Source organism: Uloborus diversus, chromosome 8, assembly GCF_026930045.1.
Source record: "Uloborus diversus isolate 005 chromosome 8, Udiv.v.3.1, whole genome shotgun sequence".
Classification (NCBI taxonomy): domain Eukaryota; kingdom Metazoa; phylum Arthropoda; class Arachnida; order Araneae; family Uloboridae; genus Uloborus; species Uloborus diversus.
Window position 1 is genome coordinate 57,718,480 of NC_072738.1, and position 19,282 is coordinate 57,737,761.

The 19,282-nt window shown below is 33.2% G+C and overlaps 1 protein-coding gene across 1 annotated transcript in view; it reads right to left on the bottom strand.

Moving 5' to 3' along the window:
• The window catches only part of LOC129228234 (uncharacterized), a 327,142-nt gene that overhangs the window by 35,053 nt on the left and 272,807 nt on the right, over positions 1–19,282 (bottom strand). Inside the window, exon 3 of the mRNA XM_054862900.1 lies at positions 2,833–2,900. Coding sequence (XP_054718875.1) covers positions 2,833–2,900 — 68 coding nt within the window. The remainder of the gene's footprint in view (positions 1–2,832; positions 2,901–19,282) is intronic.

Below are 19,282 nucleotides of genomic sequence, written 5' to 3' on the forward strand. Positions count from 1 at the left end.
TTGATAGTTGAAATTTTAACTCTAGCTCCAGTGGATTAACCCTAAACTCCAGTAGATAGCATTCGTTTTTTTCGTTTCTTCATTCCTCTGAAATGACACAGTCCTACCAGTAAAGCAGTTAAGTTACCGGATCCAGTTCAGCCTCGTCACAATAAAGCCTTTCCCTGCATGTTAAACATTACCAAAACATATTATCAAATTATCATGCCGTGGCGCGAGTTTCATTGTTGATGACGTCAGGAGCGTTACTTGATCATTGGCTATTATATATATATGAGGATATCTTCTAAAAAAGTGGCATTTGAATCAAATAGCAGACGTAAAACTTATAAAAGCAGTTTCTCTTTTGCGGTCAACTGCCATACCACACTTGTGCTTAGCACGGCAGTATACACCTAACCCCCCCCCTCCTCCCTACCTCTCCCTAGAAAAAAATCGATGGAAAAAATGTCACGACAAAATTACCACCGATACACAACAACAACATTGAAACGCAAAACGATCACCGAACCTCAATTACTTCTTCCAAAGTTTAAAAAATTCTACAAGTACCATCTGACGCGTTACATATTTCATGAATGCCCCCTAACCACTCTAAGCAACTAATATCAAAAATATATCTCCAAGGACTGCAAGCTCTTGCGCAGGGACTGATTAAAAATTAAGGAGATGGAAGCATAACGGCTTTTCTGTGCAAAAGTTAATTAATATTTATGAGGTTGTTTCGTTTTAATCGTTTTCTCACAGAAAACAACTTATTAAAGAGCCAGTGTGTAATGGCACAAAAGAAAATGATTTTTTCATTTCATTCATTTTAACATTTTGCCGAGAAAAAAAATCCAGTGTTTTAATGTGACATAAAACTAGCGAGAGATAACAAAAACATAAATCGTCTAGACTGTTTTGCTCGAGTAAATTATAGCACTTGAGAAATTGTAAAAAGGAGTAAAAATGTAGTGAAGTTTCGGCTGATGTATTTGTGTATTGCAGCTGCATTCTGTTCAGAATTATTTCTATGAAAAATAGTTTTGAAATGTCAATGATTAAAATAAGAAGAGAAGATCGAGTGTTATAATATCCATTAAATATTAATAGCATAACGATTTATTCCCCAAGTTTCAGCCACGATTATGCTTAGAAAGATAAATTTTTATTGCACGAAGAAACATTTTTTTTCATACAAAAATACAGAGCATAATACCTTTTCGAAAAATAAGTTATGTTAGGAACAAAGAAAATAAATAATTTCATATGAAGAACTGTTAGAGGGGGAGATGCACCTAGTTTAAAATAAAAGTTTTAAAGTATGTCCGTTTTTTAAAAAAGAAAAAAAGCATCACCCTGTTGTAATTTTACAGAAATGATTTTTTTTTTTTTTTTTGAATAACACTAAGTTTTGCAACGGGCATTATACAGTTTAGATTACTTCTGCTGGAGTCACTTTTGTTAATGTAAAATAAACGAAAGCGCAGATAGTTGTACTATTATCCAAAATTTAAATACAATGTTTTATTTTTCCATTTTTGTCAATAACAAATAGTAAAATTGAGCTCTTAAAACTGAAGAAAGAGAAAAATATTTTAAGAATAAATTTATATCATTTTTGATTTATCAGATTGGTTTTCCATTAAGTACGTAAAAAATGATCTTATTCTAACCAATAATTTTGACTAGACAAAATTATTTGATTGTATATTATTTCATTATCAAAACTGACAATAATTTTAAAACTGCATTTTTCGAGTTACATTAAACCTGTAAATTCGTTCATTAGTTTTTTTTTAGCCACTAAACACAAATATTCGGCTAAAAAAAATATTAGTACGTATTTCGCTATAAATAGATGCAATAAGTATTGCAAAAGATACAGTTGCAGTTATTTAGAACTATTAAACGAAAATTACGATTTTATTTAGCGAACAACTTTATCAAACTTTTTATTAAATAAGAATACAATTATTTTAGTGTATACTTTAACTATTGTAGAAAAATGTCTTTAAAACTATCCTTTAATTAATAATTAGTGCTTGCCATATATCAATATAATAGAATCAGAGACGAAGAATATATTTACATAGCTGGAGATTTAAAATTTCCGAAAAATTTCAGGCGGTAAAAAAACTTTTTTCCCCAAATTTTTTTTGGAAAAATTGAAAAAATTAATTTTTTGAGAATTAAAATGTAATCATTAGCTATATTTTCTTAAAAAATAATTTTTGTCGAGGGAAAAAACTAAAAAAAAAAAAAGCTTTTCCCCAAATGCTTTCGGATTTTCCCCCACCATTTCCACCTCTATACATAGCTAGTTAAAATTATCAGTACAGTAAAAGCATTTCTAATGGTAAAAATTTTAATAGTATTTGATGAAGTAGAAATTTAATGTTAAACTGCTAACTTTAAATTCTTGTGAAATGTATACTTGGAGTTTCACTACATACACATTAAAAAACGCAGCCTAAACCTTTTGGTTTCTATTTACATCCACCACCACATAACAACGGCCCTCGTCATAATTTAGATATGGCACGTTAAATAAGGACAATTTCCTGTGTGAGGATATTAGCGCATCTGACTGATGTTAGTGACCTGAATGAGAAACCTCATTTACAGGAGCGGTTTAAATAAATAGGAAGCACTCTAAGAGAACATTTTTCCAGTCAAGTCTTTCACACAAAAGCCTCAGGATACACAACTTGATGAGACATCACGATTTACTGTGATTCTCGGGAAATGGGAAGATACTTCAGCACTCTTTGTAGTTCTTCTAGGTAAATGGCATGTTTAGAAAGTGAATGCTAGAAAAAGGATTAAAGATAGCGTAAATATACTCACTCTCTTTATATTGCAAAACGTTTATGTGTTTTTCGTGAAGGACTACACACCGAAAACACTTTTCCAGCCTGAAAAGAAAAAAAAATAAGGAGTTAGACAACAGAAAAAATAAACTTTTACAAAGAGAGAAAATAATTCTTCACTAAAAAGACGAATGGGCGTATCTCAATTTTAAGCCATTTTGCAGAAAACCGATTTACAGATTGCCAGTTTACCGTATCGCTTGAGAACTGTCACCAGTGTGAGGGACTGTAACTTTTTTACTATTTATTACAGAGATACGCCCATTGGTCATATTATAAAATCGACTTTGGACATTTCTGTGGTGATAATAACTCATTTTTCGATTTTTTTTTTTTTTTTTTTTGAGATATGCCCATTCGTCTTTTTAGCGACGAATCGTACGCGTTTTAAGTATCAAAATAAGTTTTGAAGGCTACTATAGAGCTCCCGCACTTTTTGTCCTATCTAAAAAGAAGTATCGTAAACACTGGAGTTTTCAACAACAATGAACAAATATTGACTTTTAAACTTAAATATTTTGTTGACATCAAAAATTTGAAAATACAATAACATTAAATAAATGGAATGTGCAAAAGAAGAAAGAATAGAACTTAAAAGTGTTTCATATTGCGGAAATTGAGTTTTACTGCCGATGATGCCAATTTTGTTAGAACCAGTGAGAAAAACATTTTAACAGATGTAGGTAGACAGAAATTTCATTAATGGTTTAACATGGGACTATATGGGGTGACTCGCCAAGTATATCGTCAAGTTACACTGAATATGACATCTTGTCAACCCAAATTTGCTCAGTTATCGGCATGTTGTCGCAGAATGGTAAATATTTTATGATGTCACTTCCTTTAACACCACTCTCACTTTAGGTTAAAATTGTACTTTGTCCTCACCAAAAGAAATAAACCATTAAAAAAAAAAACACATTGATCCACTTTCTGCACGATCGTTAAGACCAATTTTTACACATTGTCGCTGACAAATAATTATTTCTTTTTAACAGGAAGATAGATACCTATGTAGTTTCATTGTTCTTTTCGTGCACCTAATTCAAATTAATTTTTAATTATTCATGCGAAAATTGAATTTTCTTTGTCTTTTACCCAACAGATCTTCACAAGAAGCATCCACTAGTTTGTTAATTTCTCTCAGATCGAAAACTTTTGAGCTGACCCTGAATATGAGGGAACAATATCGTGATGCTTCAGTCATTGTAACTGTTTCTTGTGTCCCGAAGTTTAATACTTCTTCAAACAACAAACTATCTCGTAGTCCTAAGTGTAAGCATCATATTTTGAAATTAAAGCCACACTGTGGTTCCCTCTCTAATTTACTTCACAATTTCATCTGCATTTGCAACTAAGTTACAATTTATTCAATTTTATCCACATTTGCAACTAAGTTACAATTTATTCAATTTTATCCGCATTTGCAACGGAATTACGGTATCCACCAGGCAGAAAGTAAAAGCAACCGCAAAATTAGCGCTATAATAATGTTACTGTCACTGACGGTTCGAATTTGCATTTAATTGGCCGGTATCACTGGCTGGATAATAGATGGTTTAGTTCACAGAGAACAGCATGTGATCATCGTGTGAAAAGGGTTATTCGAACAAACTGGAGCTGTAAGAAATTAGGTTGATCAAATATATGGATTAACTACTGATACCCGCACGGCTTTGCCCGTAGTAGAAAATTAAAAGTCATTTGCTTCGCCGGTACATTTACAAATAATGGATGTTGAATTTCTTGCCAATTGCTCGCCCATGTTACGGTTCCACGTTATGGTAATGTGGTAATTTTCTCGTTCACGTTATGATAATTTGCTCGATAAAATGTTCTTAAAAATGGAATATAAAAAGAACAGGATCGAATTTTCAAAAAATCTCTTCGAGGTGCACACCACCAAGCTACAATTTAATTTTGTGCGAAATTTCATGAAAATCGGGCGAACGGCCTAGGCGCTATGCGCATTACAGAGATCCTGACAGAGAGAGATCCGGACATCCAGACAGAGAGACTTTCTGCTTTATTATTAGTAAAGATAATGGATTTTTTCATGCTTTGAACCTAATTATGCTGCCCAGAACAAAAACGAATATACTACTATAAATAGAGATATAGATTACTATTAAATTAAATAAATGATACATTACTCTACTTAACAGGAACGCAGCGGAGAGATAAACTTACAAGAACAACTTAGTTTTAAGTCATATGTGCAATCTCAAATAAATCAATAAAAAATTAAACGGAAAATGTTTTTGTAAAAAACTCAATAAGTATAAAATGTAAATTTATTTTTGCACCACTCTTCACAGGGGTTCTCCTGTTTTGTCTTTTTTTGACAGAGTTTGTTACGTTTTAAAATTAAAAGTGATTTTAAGATTTTTAATCACATCGTTTCAGCTTAGTGAAAGTAATGTTCTCTTAAGAATTGCCGTAGTTAAAATAAGCATAGGTTGCAAGACACAAAAGTACGAGGATAATTTTTTCAAAAAATGTATATTTCACACTAAAAAAAAAAAAAAGAAAGAAAGAAAAACAGTTTATTCCGACTAACTATGATCAAAGGCAATCCTGATAATCTGAGTAATAAGCAAAACATATTTTTAAATAATCAAATTTATCTTTACAGCAATAAACAATGCTTTTTAATAAAACTACAAAGTAGTCTCTCGCAAATTATTTAAAACTTATAGTTCAGCTGCAGTGGTGTCGCATTGACGCTCCAAGTACACCATATTGTTGTTAAATCAGTGCTATACTATATCAGTACTATCAGTTTTGTACATGAGTTCTACGTTAACTTCTAACTAATACACAAAGAAATATCAAAATAATTATAATATGTTCAATCTATTTGCACAAATGAGACTCATTACTCATATTGTCGCTTGAAAAGAATAGTGACGCAACTCAAAAAATACTGAAAATGAGATTTTTTATTGAGAATACTTTTAAAAAAAATTTATCTTTTACATGGAATAAGGACAAGTAGTAGATAGCAAAGTTGCCGGTAGATTGTAACTTTGATTAAAACCTAATTTGACCTAAATTTCATTAAAATGCTAGCACAAAAACTGCATGAAAAAAATTATGACTAGTATTAATAATTTTTAAGGGCCATTACAATAATTAGGAATTGTAATTAATGAAACAGAAAATTATAAATCGTAAGAATTTAAAAAATAGTCTCCTGAAAAAGTTCCTTTTTTTGAAATGTGTCATTATTCTTTTCAAGCTGCGATATATTTGCACTTGATCCCTTGAATTTTAAAGTTTGGCTTTAATTGCGGTATATCCACTAAAAAAAAAATTGAAAAATAATGACTTGAATGCGGTGCGTGTTTGATCGTACGATCACGCCCGCAACAAGTACAACTCATTAGTTTTTAAATAAGAGAAAACTCTTTTGAAAGTTAATACAGTCAAAGTTCTTTAGAACGACCCCCTATTACTGCCCTTCCGTTATAGCGACCGATGCTGGAAGTCCTGTTCCCTATTCCATAGATGCAATATTATTTTAACATCTATTACAGTCCAAACTGAACCGCTCATTCCAATATAACGTCCAAAATTAAGTTTCATTTCATTTTTTTTTCGCGATCCTGAGGACTAACTATTTTAAAACTTTTTTAAAAAATTTTATATTTTCAAATTTAAAATATTTCAATTGAAATTAATTACAGGTTGGTAGGATGAAAGAAAAATAATGATGAAAATTGCACACCAAGAAGAGAAATTGCGAATTATATTTTTGGGGGAAGGTCAAGAAAGTGGAAAGCTTCTATAATACAATGCAATAAGAAAAGATATACTTGGAAAAAATCTCAAATAAAAAATTAGTAAAACTAGAATATCTATCTAATATTATTAAATAACTGATTTTCAATATATTTTGTCGTTAAACGTACTATTTTTAAGTTATATGTGTAATTTATGGATAGTATTTCAGCATAAAATTTAAAATGAGAAAGAAACTAGTAAAATATTTTTTTGAATGTAACTATTTTATTATTTTGTTAATATCTTGATTATCTTTTGAGACAAAGCATAACTTTGAAAAATTATTCCTGCCTTTAAAAAAATGACTAAATAACATGCAATGTGTTATAACGACCTCTCGTTATAGCGACCGATTTCGTTTGGACGACAGTGGTCTTTATAACGAGCGTCGACTGTACTTTATATTGTGAAACATAATGGTTCCTTATATTTGAATACATCACAATAAGGAGCTAAATTTTAAAATTCCACGTATAAAAGGCAAATATATGCGAATAACAGTATTTTTTTTAAAAATATTAAGCACTTTTCATAATGCACTGAAAAGGACAATATAACTTTTCTGGGTCAGAAAGAACAATTCAAGTATTCCTGTAGTTTTCAATGATTGCGAGAAAATGACACTACAAATGAAGAAAAGTGCGCCTCAAGTCATGTATAGAATTCTTCTTATCATTATCTAGCTTTCAATCATAAATTTGAATGTTGAAACATGCTTATTTTTCTTAATGGAAAAGTTTGGTTTGAAATGACTTGAAGCGCACTTTTCTTCGTTTGTAGTGTCATTTTCTTGCAATCATCGAAAACTACAGGAATACTTGAATTGTCCTTTCTGACCCAGAAAAGTTATTTTGTCCTTTTGAATGCATTATGAAAAGTGCTTAATATTTAAAAAAAAACTGCTATTTTATTATTTTTAGCGTAATTGTAAAACCTACACTGTAAAAACGATTCAGAAACGTTCCTGGAAAATAATAGGCAGCTGATGTGCCCAATTTCTTCCAGTAACATATCTTGGAAAAACCAGGAACGTTTTCCGCTAAAAGTCAGTAACTTTTCTGAAATTAACCTTGAAACTTTCTGAAGAAATGCGAAATCTCCCCTGTTAAAGCCAGTTATGTCTCTAGAAAAGTTAAGTAGGTTTAGTGCTACTGATTAGAACCTTCCTAGTTTTCCAAGAACTCTCCATAAACATTAGAGCGACCACGGTCAAATATATGCAACAAGGAACCAACCATATCTCTTGCCTGCAGCTCCTGCCTTTCAAAGCAGTAGCTATCCATTGACTTTTTCGCTCTCATTAATAGCTTAGTCAACCTGGAGAGGCCATAAGCAACCTAAGGCCGATACACTTAATAAACAAGCTCATTCAATCTTTAAACTGGTTGCTAAAAATATTTTTCACAACAGTGAAAAGTCTGCACGCGTGCAACTTGTAGCGATTCAGGAAACTTTTTTGCAAAGATACTTGTTTTTACGGAGAAATAGTTGAAAACGTGTGAAATCCCCAGATATTCCACGGAAATAACCAGTAACGTTTCGGAATTTTTTTACAGTGTATATACGTGCCTAAAACTTTAAGCAATTGGCACTAAAAACCAATACGTGTTCTCCTCTACGATTTATTTATTTGTGTACTAATTCATTTAAAGGTTTCCAAACTAATTTATGTTTCACAACATACAAGTTACTCGAGATAAAGATCCTAATATGTCTCTTTACTTAGCCCTGTTATCGATCATTGGCGTAGGTGAGGATAAAAACCTACGAGAATAATGACAGTGCAGAGCAATACTTTTCATGCTTGCTTCAGAGAAGCCTTGATTCAAACTTTCCCTTATGATTACTATTAACATTACTGTTGCAAGGTAACAAAATTTGTAACAATGGGTTTTGTATTTAAATATTTAATGGGGAAATTACAAGAAATTTCCTGTTTTATCCTAACCGAAATAATAATTTTATTTTAGAACTGTAATTTTTCAGCGCTAAGTTGTACCATTAGCTAAAGCAAATCATTTAGATTAAATCCCGAAGTCTCTAAGAGGTTTAGTTACTGAGAAATAAGCAAAACCAGGCCTCAGATTTCTCCGTGACAATCAGGCCAAGTGTAATAAAAGTGCTTAAAAATGTCACACCAGAACAAGAAGAAAATGCGAAGCATATTAAATTCCATAGATTTTTGCAGAAGAAAAATAATGTTAAATAATGCGAGAAATATTTAAACACCGACGAAAATCTTAGATTAAAACTCCAGTATCAACTAAACTGATTAAGCGCAAATGAAATAATGTCTGCAACTAAATTACATTGATATTATTGTTTCCTGCTTACAATGATAAAACAAATCTCTATCAAGATATAAATTAATTAATTTTCAGTCTTCCAGGTAAATTGCGATGCCATGTGTCGCAATTTAGAACGCATGTTTCAAAGTTGTCAAATCCCATTATATGGCGGTCACATTAAAGAACAAAAGTAATGTATTTTTATTCAAAACTCGAAGGGAAGATCTCGAGTAATTAAACACTCAATTTAATTGATATTCCTTCTCACCAAGGATTTAAAGCGAAAGGAACACCATGACAACTTCTAATTAGCAGCATTAAGTCGCAGGGTAGGAAAAGAAGAGATTGGGACATATTGGTTGGACGGGAAAGCCAAATGAAATACCGATGATTTTTAAAGACCCTTTGTAACGCCTCGAAGTTTTAATCGCCTTTGAAAAATTGGTAGTTGGCAGTTGGGCTTTAATAAGATAACGGAAAAAAATATAATCGATTTTCTTTTTTTACTATGACGACATGAAATATATTTCACTTTATATCAGCTTTTCTCAACCTTTTTTGGTCCACGGACCAGTAAAACTTGTAAAAAATACTTTTTGGACTGCTGTTTTTTCTCATTTATTTATTTGTTTATTTTGAGAGGGAAAAAAAAACTTCACTAGGAAAGTAAATATCAACTAAGTTAGTAATAGCATTTTTACGATCAAATAATACTCAAATGTAAGGACTAGCAGTTATTATACTTATCTATTAATAAATAACAATCACATGATATTGCAAAAAATAGTTACAAAATCTAGACGAGTTAAAAAAAAAAAAGAAAAGAAAGAAAAGAAAAAAAAGGGAGAGGTAACACATGTCAGCGAGAATATAAGCACGCCCTAGTGTTAATGATTATGGATTCTAGTTACTTATTTTAGGGCATTAACACAAAAAATATCGCAGAAAATATTATTTTTTTAATGCTGAAAACTTTTTAAAATCGAACAAGTAAACGTCTGAGTACCTTACAACGTTTTTCGCTGACCTGGGCCGGTTTACTGGTTCAGCGGTTGGGAATCCATGTTTTATACAACCAAATACCCAATTACTAGAAATGATTAAAAGTGTTGAGCTGAATAAAATACCATAGAATTGGTTTATTTAAATATGCCGTAGAACTGATGAGGAAATCGCAATATTATTAAATGTTTTTGTCTTTTAATAGTGCAAAACAAGCTGATGGGAGTTTTTTTCCCAAAAGACCCACGAATTAGCATAAAACCTTGGGATTTATTTCCTCCATTCAATGAAAACAATGTAACTAGAATTCCAATGCATAATTTTATCTCCCACTAAAGGAATTTTCTGATATTAATTATCCATCGTATTTGGCGATAATTCATGAGCATTCGGAAAAACTCCAACATTAATAAACTTAAAATGCTGATTCTGGTAACGATTTTTCCTTTCCCTTGAAACTGCAGCATATACAGTATAACACTAGCGCATCCAGAAATAACTATCTGGGGAAAGAGCTGTAACAAACCTTACATTTATATTGAGTATCGTATTAAGATTGGTAATAAGTATAAGTTAAAACGAAGGATTCTACAGGGTTGCCACTCAATTTTGGAAACAAATTTCCCTATGTTTTCCCCTGTATGAAAACGAAACATTACAAACGAGCGAATACTGATGTTCGAAAAAGAACATTAATATCTTCATAATTTCACCACAGGAAATAAAATCGAAACAATAAATAAATAAATAAATATGGGGGAATAAATAAGAATTCATAATAACTGAAATAACAGAAAGGTAAATACATTTAACTTTTTAAATTATCATAAAATTCAAGATACATGTTAAATAAAACAATAAAAAAAATCTGTTTTTATGACCAACATGTTAATTCAGTAAATTATCAACCATTAGCCAAGGCTAAAGTAGAAATGTTAATATTTACTTTATAAAAAAAAGCAAAATTAGTATTTTTTATTTTACTTTATTTCTGAACTTACTTACTTTATTTTCATTTATATTATCAATATTATTATTTTACTAATTATTTATTTATTATTTGGTAGTTTATAAACTTGGGAATTGATTTTTGCAACTTCAATTTAAAAATATATATATATATTCCCTGTATTTTCAGGTTTTTGAGAAAATTTTCAAAATTCCCTGGATTTTCCCTGGTTTTTTTTGTAGAGTTTTGAATTCATTGTATTTTCCCTGTTCCTTCAGGTTTCCCTGTGGCGTTACAACCCTGTTCTAGGTTATTAACCGCCAAAATTCTTCCATCGTTGTACCACTGCAGTAAACACATATGTCCCGTTCTTAGATGAAAATATTTTATCACCTCAGAACTGCTCCTATACATTTCATTGCGTAAATAAATGATTTTCTGCTTCCGATTTCTTGTGTTTTACTTGCCACTACATCTGCAAAATAAAATCGCACGGTCACGTGACATTTCTATGAATGAGAAGCTCGATGGAATGATCTATACGTTCCATGCCATTCTCCAAAACACACTTTTCCACTCGATTCACACTTTACCCCCTCACCCTGCCCCCCTCTCTCTGGAGCGAATCGATGCTAATGATCATCGCGCCCTCTTTCTCCGGAACTCTTCGGCATCATCTTGTTACTATGGTTACGTTCGAGGGATGCTGTTTGGACTTTTTATCCCATCCTTTCTTTTCTCATTCTTTCGTGACCCGAAAAAGGATGGTTTCATTCCAGGACATTCATTTGGGTAATTTAAGTTCCTTAGATTTCTAAGGATTGAAATTCCTGATTTTTTTCGCACAAGCTTTGAAGAATAGCACATGTTTTCACACAAGAATATATAATTGCGTTAAATGCTACAAAATTTGCACACCTGGGCCGAAGTGCTTGCGGAAAATGTTTCGTATTAAATTACTAAAAAAAATAAATAAATGTAACTGATTTTATTAATTAGGAATAAAACATGGTTTCAGATATTTTTCACTCTTTTTTTTTTCAAGATCTAATCGACCATTTTTATTTATTTATTTATTTATTTATTTTTGAGGTTTAGGTACAATATGACTTATTAAATAGGGTGTAGACACACCTACACGTGGCGCACCCTGGGTAACGCTTTGCAGCAGGAAAGTCTAGTAATTTCCTGCTTCTTGTACATTTTTGCAGTCTATGGTTGCTGTCCAAAACTTCACAAGTTTTATGTGTCGCCAAATAGGCGTTAATGCACATTATCATCAGTTAAAGTTTCTTTTTCTTAAATACAAATAACTGATTTATTCTTCCATAATGTAAAAATTATCAAAAAACTTGTTTCAATTGGATTTACTAGTTTAAATAATACAAATACAAATACAAATGTGACGACCAGCAACAGGCACTGGGCCCAGCTAGGCTGGTCCTAGTCAATTAATTAGTCCCCAATGAAGATCAATGGCCCTCTTAAAGCTATCCACTCCCTTGCTCATTACCGCCTCTTCCGGTAAGCTATTCCAAGTGCCCACAACCCTGCTAAAGTAGTAGTTTTTCCTGATTTCCAAGTTAGCCTGAGATTTAAATAGCTTAAAACAATGACCCCTTGTCCTGCTTTCCCCGCAAAAATTTAATCCATTTACATCTTTCATTTTGATAAATTTAAATAACTGAATCATGTCCCCTCTGACTCTCCTTTGCTCCAGGCTATACATGTTAAGCCTATTAAGTCTGGTATCATAATCTAAATCTGAGAGTCCCCTTACTAATTTAGTTACCCTTCTTTGAACCCTTTCCAATACAAAAATATCTTTCTTCAGATAAGGCGACCAAAACTGAACAGCATACTCCAAATGAGGTCTTACTAAACTCCTATATAAAGGCAGAAGAACTTTCTTAGATTTGTTTGAAATAGATCTATTGATGAACCCAAGCATTTTGTTGGCTTTGTTACTAGCAATACTGCACTGTTGACTAAACTTGAAGTCCTGATTTATAAAGACACCCAGATCCATAACATTTTCTGCCTGATTTATGACTGAACCCTGTAAACGATATCTCATACGCTTATTTCCATGACCTAAGTGTAGCACTTGACATTTCCCTACATTAACTGCCATACCCCATTTATCTGCCCACTTAGTAATATGATCTAAATCCTCTTGCAGCTGTTTTACTTGTTCTTCATTTTCGACAATCCCCATAACTTTTACATCGTCAGCAAAACAATTCATGCTTCCAGAAATATTTTCATTGATGTCATTCATAAATATAATAAACAAAAGAGGCCCTAAAACTGATCCCTGAGGAACCCCACTTAAAACATCACTCCAATTAGAATGATTTCCTCTCACAACTACTCTTTGCTTCCTACCAGTAAGCCAATTTCTAACCCAAAGTAAAGTTTTTCCTCCTATTCCAATGTCAGCTAACTTGCTGAGAAGAGCAACATGCGGTACCTTGTCAAAAGCTTTTTGAAAATCAATATAAACAACATCCACACATTTTTTGTTATCTAAAGCTGAGGTAACCTTGTCGTAGAAATGCAATAAATTAGTAGTACAGGATTTACCTTTCCTGAAACCATACTGCAAACTAGTCAACAGACTATTAGTCTCTAAGAACATCATGATCTTAATTTTGATCAAAGTTTCGAAAATCTTACAAATCACCGAAGTCAAACTTACAGGTCTATAATTCCCAGCAATACCTTTAGACCCCTTCTTGAAGAGTGGCGTTATGTTAGCCAGCTTCCAGTCCTCTGGCACCGTCCCCGAGTTATAAGAAGCATTGAAAATATTCAAAATAACATCCACTAATTCCTCTGCACATTCAACTAAAATTTTTGGATAAATATTATCTGGTCCCGGAGCTTTAGTTGCTTTAATCTTTTTCAAATGAAATAAAACCTCCTCCCTGGAAAATACAAAATCCTCAAGCTGTATAATAGCTTGTGTCTTGTTAGTGTCAACTGTTGAGATACAGTTATCGTTAAACACACTGGAAAAAAAGTTATTTAGAACATTTGCAATATCCCTATCATTTTGGATTAAATTTCCATGCTCATCAACCAAAGGCCCAATTTGACTGTTTCGAGCTTTCCCAGAATTAGCGTAAGCAAAAAACCTCTTAGGGTTCCCATCAATGTCATCTGCCAGCCTTTGCTCCAATTCCCTTTTCTGAATCCGTACCAAATACTTAAAATTTCGCCTTGCCTTACCATACTGGAGCCTCTCCGCACTCTGACCAGTTTCTTTAAACTTACGAAAAGTGGCTTGCTTATAATTAAGAGCTACTTTAGTCTCCCTGGAGAACCACATGGGCCAGATTTTGGTACTAACACCTTTTCTCCTAAATGGAACATAGTCCCCAACGGTTTTAGCAAGTTTATCCTTAAATTCCGTCCACTGCTGATCTACGTCGTTATTTTCCAACCCTGACGAAAAAACCTCTTTCAAGCTCTGCCTAAGTGCAACAAAATTGGTATTTCTGAAATTGGGCACAAACCTAAAATTATCATCTTTGCACACTTCAAATTTAACCCGGAACCTAATGCTGTTATGATCACTATCTCCAATATGCTCTCCTACACTCAACCCCTGAACAAAACTACCTATGTCACAAAAAACTAGATCCAAAATGGCCTCCTCTCGAGTTCCCTGAGTTACAACTTGATCTAAGAAACAGTCACCAATTACTTTTAAAAATTCCTCTTCTTTGCCATTACCAGGATAAAAATTATTCCAATCAATACCCGGAAAATTGAAATCCCCCATTATGATAACGGATCCCTTACTAGACATGTCACTAATAATACGGTACATCTGTTCATCTTGTCCCTGGTTTGAATTAGGTGGCCTATAAATGTTTCCAAAGCGTAGCTTTATGCCCTTACTGCTCATCAACTCCAGCCAAACCATATCAATATCAGTAGGCTTATCATTTATGACCAATTCATTACAAATAAAATTGTCACTAACATAAAATAAAACCCCACCACCTCTTTTACCTACTCTATCCTGTCTGAATAAATTATACCCAGCAATATGTAATAACTCTGCATCAGATTCGGTAGCCCATGTCTCTGTAATTCCGATAACATCCAACTTCTCATCCATAACTATGCTTTTCAATTCATCCATCTTGTTCCTAATACTGCGAGCATTGGTATAGAAAACTTTAAGCATGCCTAAGTTGCTTTTATTTAACACCCTGAAATTTCCTAAATTACAATTGTTAACATTACTACTCTTGTTTGTCACTTTATTTCCATTTCTAGCAATACCCAAAAACATTTCATTCTCTCGATACCTGGTGCTTGAACCATACCCCCCATTCCAACTTAGTTTTTTGACTCCGAAGCCCTTAAAATTAATCCACTAACCATTTTGACCCCTGTAGAGCTCAGATGCAGGCCATCCTTAGCAATCCAATCCCGTTTACAGTGACTCCATACATCAATGAACCTGATACTGCGCTTTTCGCAAATTGACTTCAGTAGCAAGTTCATACACCTCGCACGTTGATTTAGCCAGCTCCTATGCACTCCATACCTGGGAAGCAAACCAACCACTTGGACATTCGTCGAAAAGCTGGTTGCTTTATCCAACAGGGATTCCCATTCCCTAGAAAACTCCTCATTTTTACTGTGGCCTACATCATTTGTTCCCACCCACAAAGTAACCATGTCCTCCTTATTCAATACTCCCTTCTTTTCAGCAACCATATTAATGTCTTTTACCCGAGCCCCTGGTAAACAACACCTAGCCACCTTACGCTTTACTCTCCCAACTGTGTTACCCACCTCCCTTACCATAGAGTCCCCCAAAATTACACCCTTAGTTTCCCAATCTAACTCCTCATTTGAAACTTCCCCCTGAATCTCTGGAACATTTATACCCTCTACAACTGGCTTACACCCTAATGCTAACTGGGCTTCCAAAACTAGCATCTTAAGTCTTAAGTCTGAGAGTTCAGCACATTTAGTGCAAATATAATCCTCTTCAAAAACAGACTCATTTTCCCCCTTATACAGGCAGAACATATGACATAAATCACAAGAGATCCACCTGTCCCCCTTCCCACTCTTTACCTCTTTCATAATGCATATAACACCCATTTCTACTCAGTGAATATGTTCCAAAAGGCAAAACAGTAAGATAAAAATGCAAAAAAACACAGAATAAATACTAAAAACAGCAGTAAATAAACAGAGTTGCTACACCCAATAAAGCACACAAGACCAAAAACCAGGAGATCACCACATGTTAGGCTTAGCTCCAAAAAATGCAAAAACACTTCAAGAATACAATAACAGCAAAAATGAGCCCCCAAAACACAATAAAACTAAATTACATGATAAAGTGAAGTAAAAAAACCTAAAACTAGACAGTAATAATGAAAAATTATAGTAAAAAAACACTTATCAAATTAGCAGCAAAAAACACTCCCTGCATCACAGGCGCCCTCTAGTGGCCATTTTAAACTATCGCCCATTAGTTTTTATCACGAGTTAAAATGAACCCCATGACTTTTTCAATGCGCAGTACATGCACTTGAATGGAAAAATATATCAATAGAACCAAAAGAAAAATTCAAAACTTGAAACATTTAAGTAAGAAATAATACTGCAAAAACGAACGGCAAACTTGAGAGAAAAAAGGTAGGAAATTCCATTACGTGTAGAATGCTTTCCGAAAATCAGTAACAAGGTTTAATGAAAGTAAGCACTTCGGTGCAACTTAACATGAATTTTAAATCAAATGTATGGTTGAACTCAACAATGTTCAGCAGTACAATAACTTTTTAATTACTTAAAAAAAATAAGCAAAACCTTACATCTGTGTTTCTTTCTTTGTTTTTTTTCTTTAATGCTTGTTTAATTACATCAATTTCGATATTTTGTCATGTTGTAGCACCTCAAAACATTACAGAGGATTCTAAAATAAAAAACAAGTATCTGAAGTTCTTTCGTTTTTCTAATGAATCCATCCCAAAGATAATAATTTTCAAACTAGTATAACACTATTTTGGCGTAGAAAGCTACTTAAAAAAAATGTTTCGAAAGGATCGAAAATTTATCTTTCAAGTGAAGTAAACACAAAACACACGTAGAAAATGTTTGCAGAGTAAATTTTAAAATATCGAATTGAAGTTAATTTTAAATAATTTTGCGAAAAAATCTTTGCGTGAAAACCGTTTTAAACTCTGATTGAACGGTTATAGTTGATTGTTCTAAACTTTAAATAAAATTAACTTTAGAATATCTGAAAAACATGCGTTAATTTTCAGACCAAGCATACTTCAGAATCAGAAAAAGCATTTTTTAAACCTAATAATTAATTTGATTCTTCTCTAATATCTTTTTAAAAAATTGGCTCTTCAGCATCACGTCGATTTACTTCGAGAAATAAAAACCAAAATAATTTTCAATTTTCTCTTAGCCTTTCTAGTTAACCAAGTAAAATATTTAAGTAATAAATGAGGTAAAAACAAGCAATAATAAATTTAATACTGCAGTTTTCGGAGGGTAAAAATCCCTCTTTTTTTGCGAAACACTTCAAGTTTTTGAAAAACAACTTTTGCAAGTTCCCAACATTGAAAGAAATCATTCAAATACAAATATTTACGCATTTTCAAAAATAACTTCGCCGGCGAAAGTCTGACAACTTTTTCACAAGAACTGCCTTCAAAACCACTACAGGTAACGAATAGCACGCACAATACACTAAAAATCAAAGCTATCAGCAAAAGTAGAAAAAAAAAAAGAAGCTTAGCGAAACCGTTTTACAAAAAGCGGATGAACTACAAACTCGAAAGAAATTTCGAAGTCCCCGAAAGTTACTATCGTTGCAAAGCATCCCATGTTGCGTGAGGGCCTATTTCACGCTTCACCTAACGTCAAGTAGCTATAGGGCCTGAACGGAATAAATTTCAACTCGGGGGACCCCTTGGGGTAAATAGGTATCAGTAAAAGCTTGGCTCTCGTAAAAAGGCGGCCAGAGTGAGCTTATATACGAGAAGCAAAAAAGAGCTTTCTCCATGTTAATACTTCTCCCTCGTTCTTGAATGTGCTTAGATGATGTGACATTTCTTTATGTGCGAGAATTGATTTCATTATCGGAGGAGATTGTGCCCGATGCCTTCGGGCCCAGTGACATTCTTCAACATTAGAGACGAGGAGCGCGAAGAGTGTACAATGGCTAAAAGGTTTTATAAAACTGGATTTTTTTGAACAATTTTAAGGCTTTAAAAGCAGAGAGGGTTATTTTTCCGCAATGAAACTTTTTCCTAGAGAAAAGTTTTATTTGGATTAAGTTTTGAGAAAGATATTTTTTTATTGCTGCAGCATATAGGAGATACTATAGTATGCAGAAATCTGCAGTCGTTCAATGATATCATTGTGATGTGGTGCGGCAGAATTCTCTCCTGGGAGTGAAGGGTGATTAAAGAGTGATTCTAAAACGTATTTTCATGCAGTTGAGTCAGCTTAATGAAATTGCCAACTTGCCACGAAAAGTTAATCTAATAAGCGGATATTCTATGATTCGGGATCAAAATAACAAATTACAACGGTTTGATGAATTGAAATTTATTACAATATGCGGGAAATTCTTTGAACCGATATTTCAAACAGCGGGCTCAACTGTACTAGGATTGATAACATGACTTAAAACCAGGGCCATGGAGTTGGAGTCAAATGGATTTATGGGTACAAAAGTCGGAGTTTGAGTCTGGAGTCAAAGGCTTAAAAATTCCAAGCGTTGGATTCGATAATTTCCCCTCCGGGTCCGCGTTTCTGCCATGGCTGCGGAGTCGAACCGATTTTGGAGTGAAGGAGTCAGACTGTTAACTACCGGATGAAGAGGATCGGCAGTTTTGGAAAGTTTCAAACCACAATTTTCGATTCAGAACATTGAACATAAAAACGGGCTACATGGATTAAGATTCACGGGCCGTAGCTTGGGCATCACTGTATCATAACGAAGAAATTAATATCATTCCCAAACCTGCACCACAAGTGTAATATATTATTATAGTGACATAAATAAGCGAGAACAAAAATATAATGGTACACAATAAAATTACCATTTGCGGCAGTGAGAAGTAAAGGGATGTAAGTGCCAAAATTAAAAATTTGGAGATAATCATCACAATTGGTAGGAAACCTCTCCTTTGTTTTAAGGAAAGATATGGGATTAGTAGCACTGGTGGGTGCTGCTATACAGCTTGATTTAGAAAAAAAATTCAATGAAAGACTACCTAGGATCTGAACTTAAAGCGCATTTTACTCAAAATTATAAAAAAGTCCACTTACATATCTTTGTTTTTCTCACTGCCTCATTTGATACCTCAACTATACTGCACGTTCACACTCTGCAATACCAA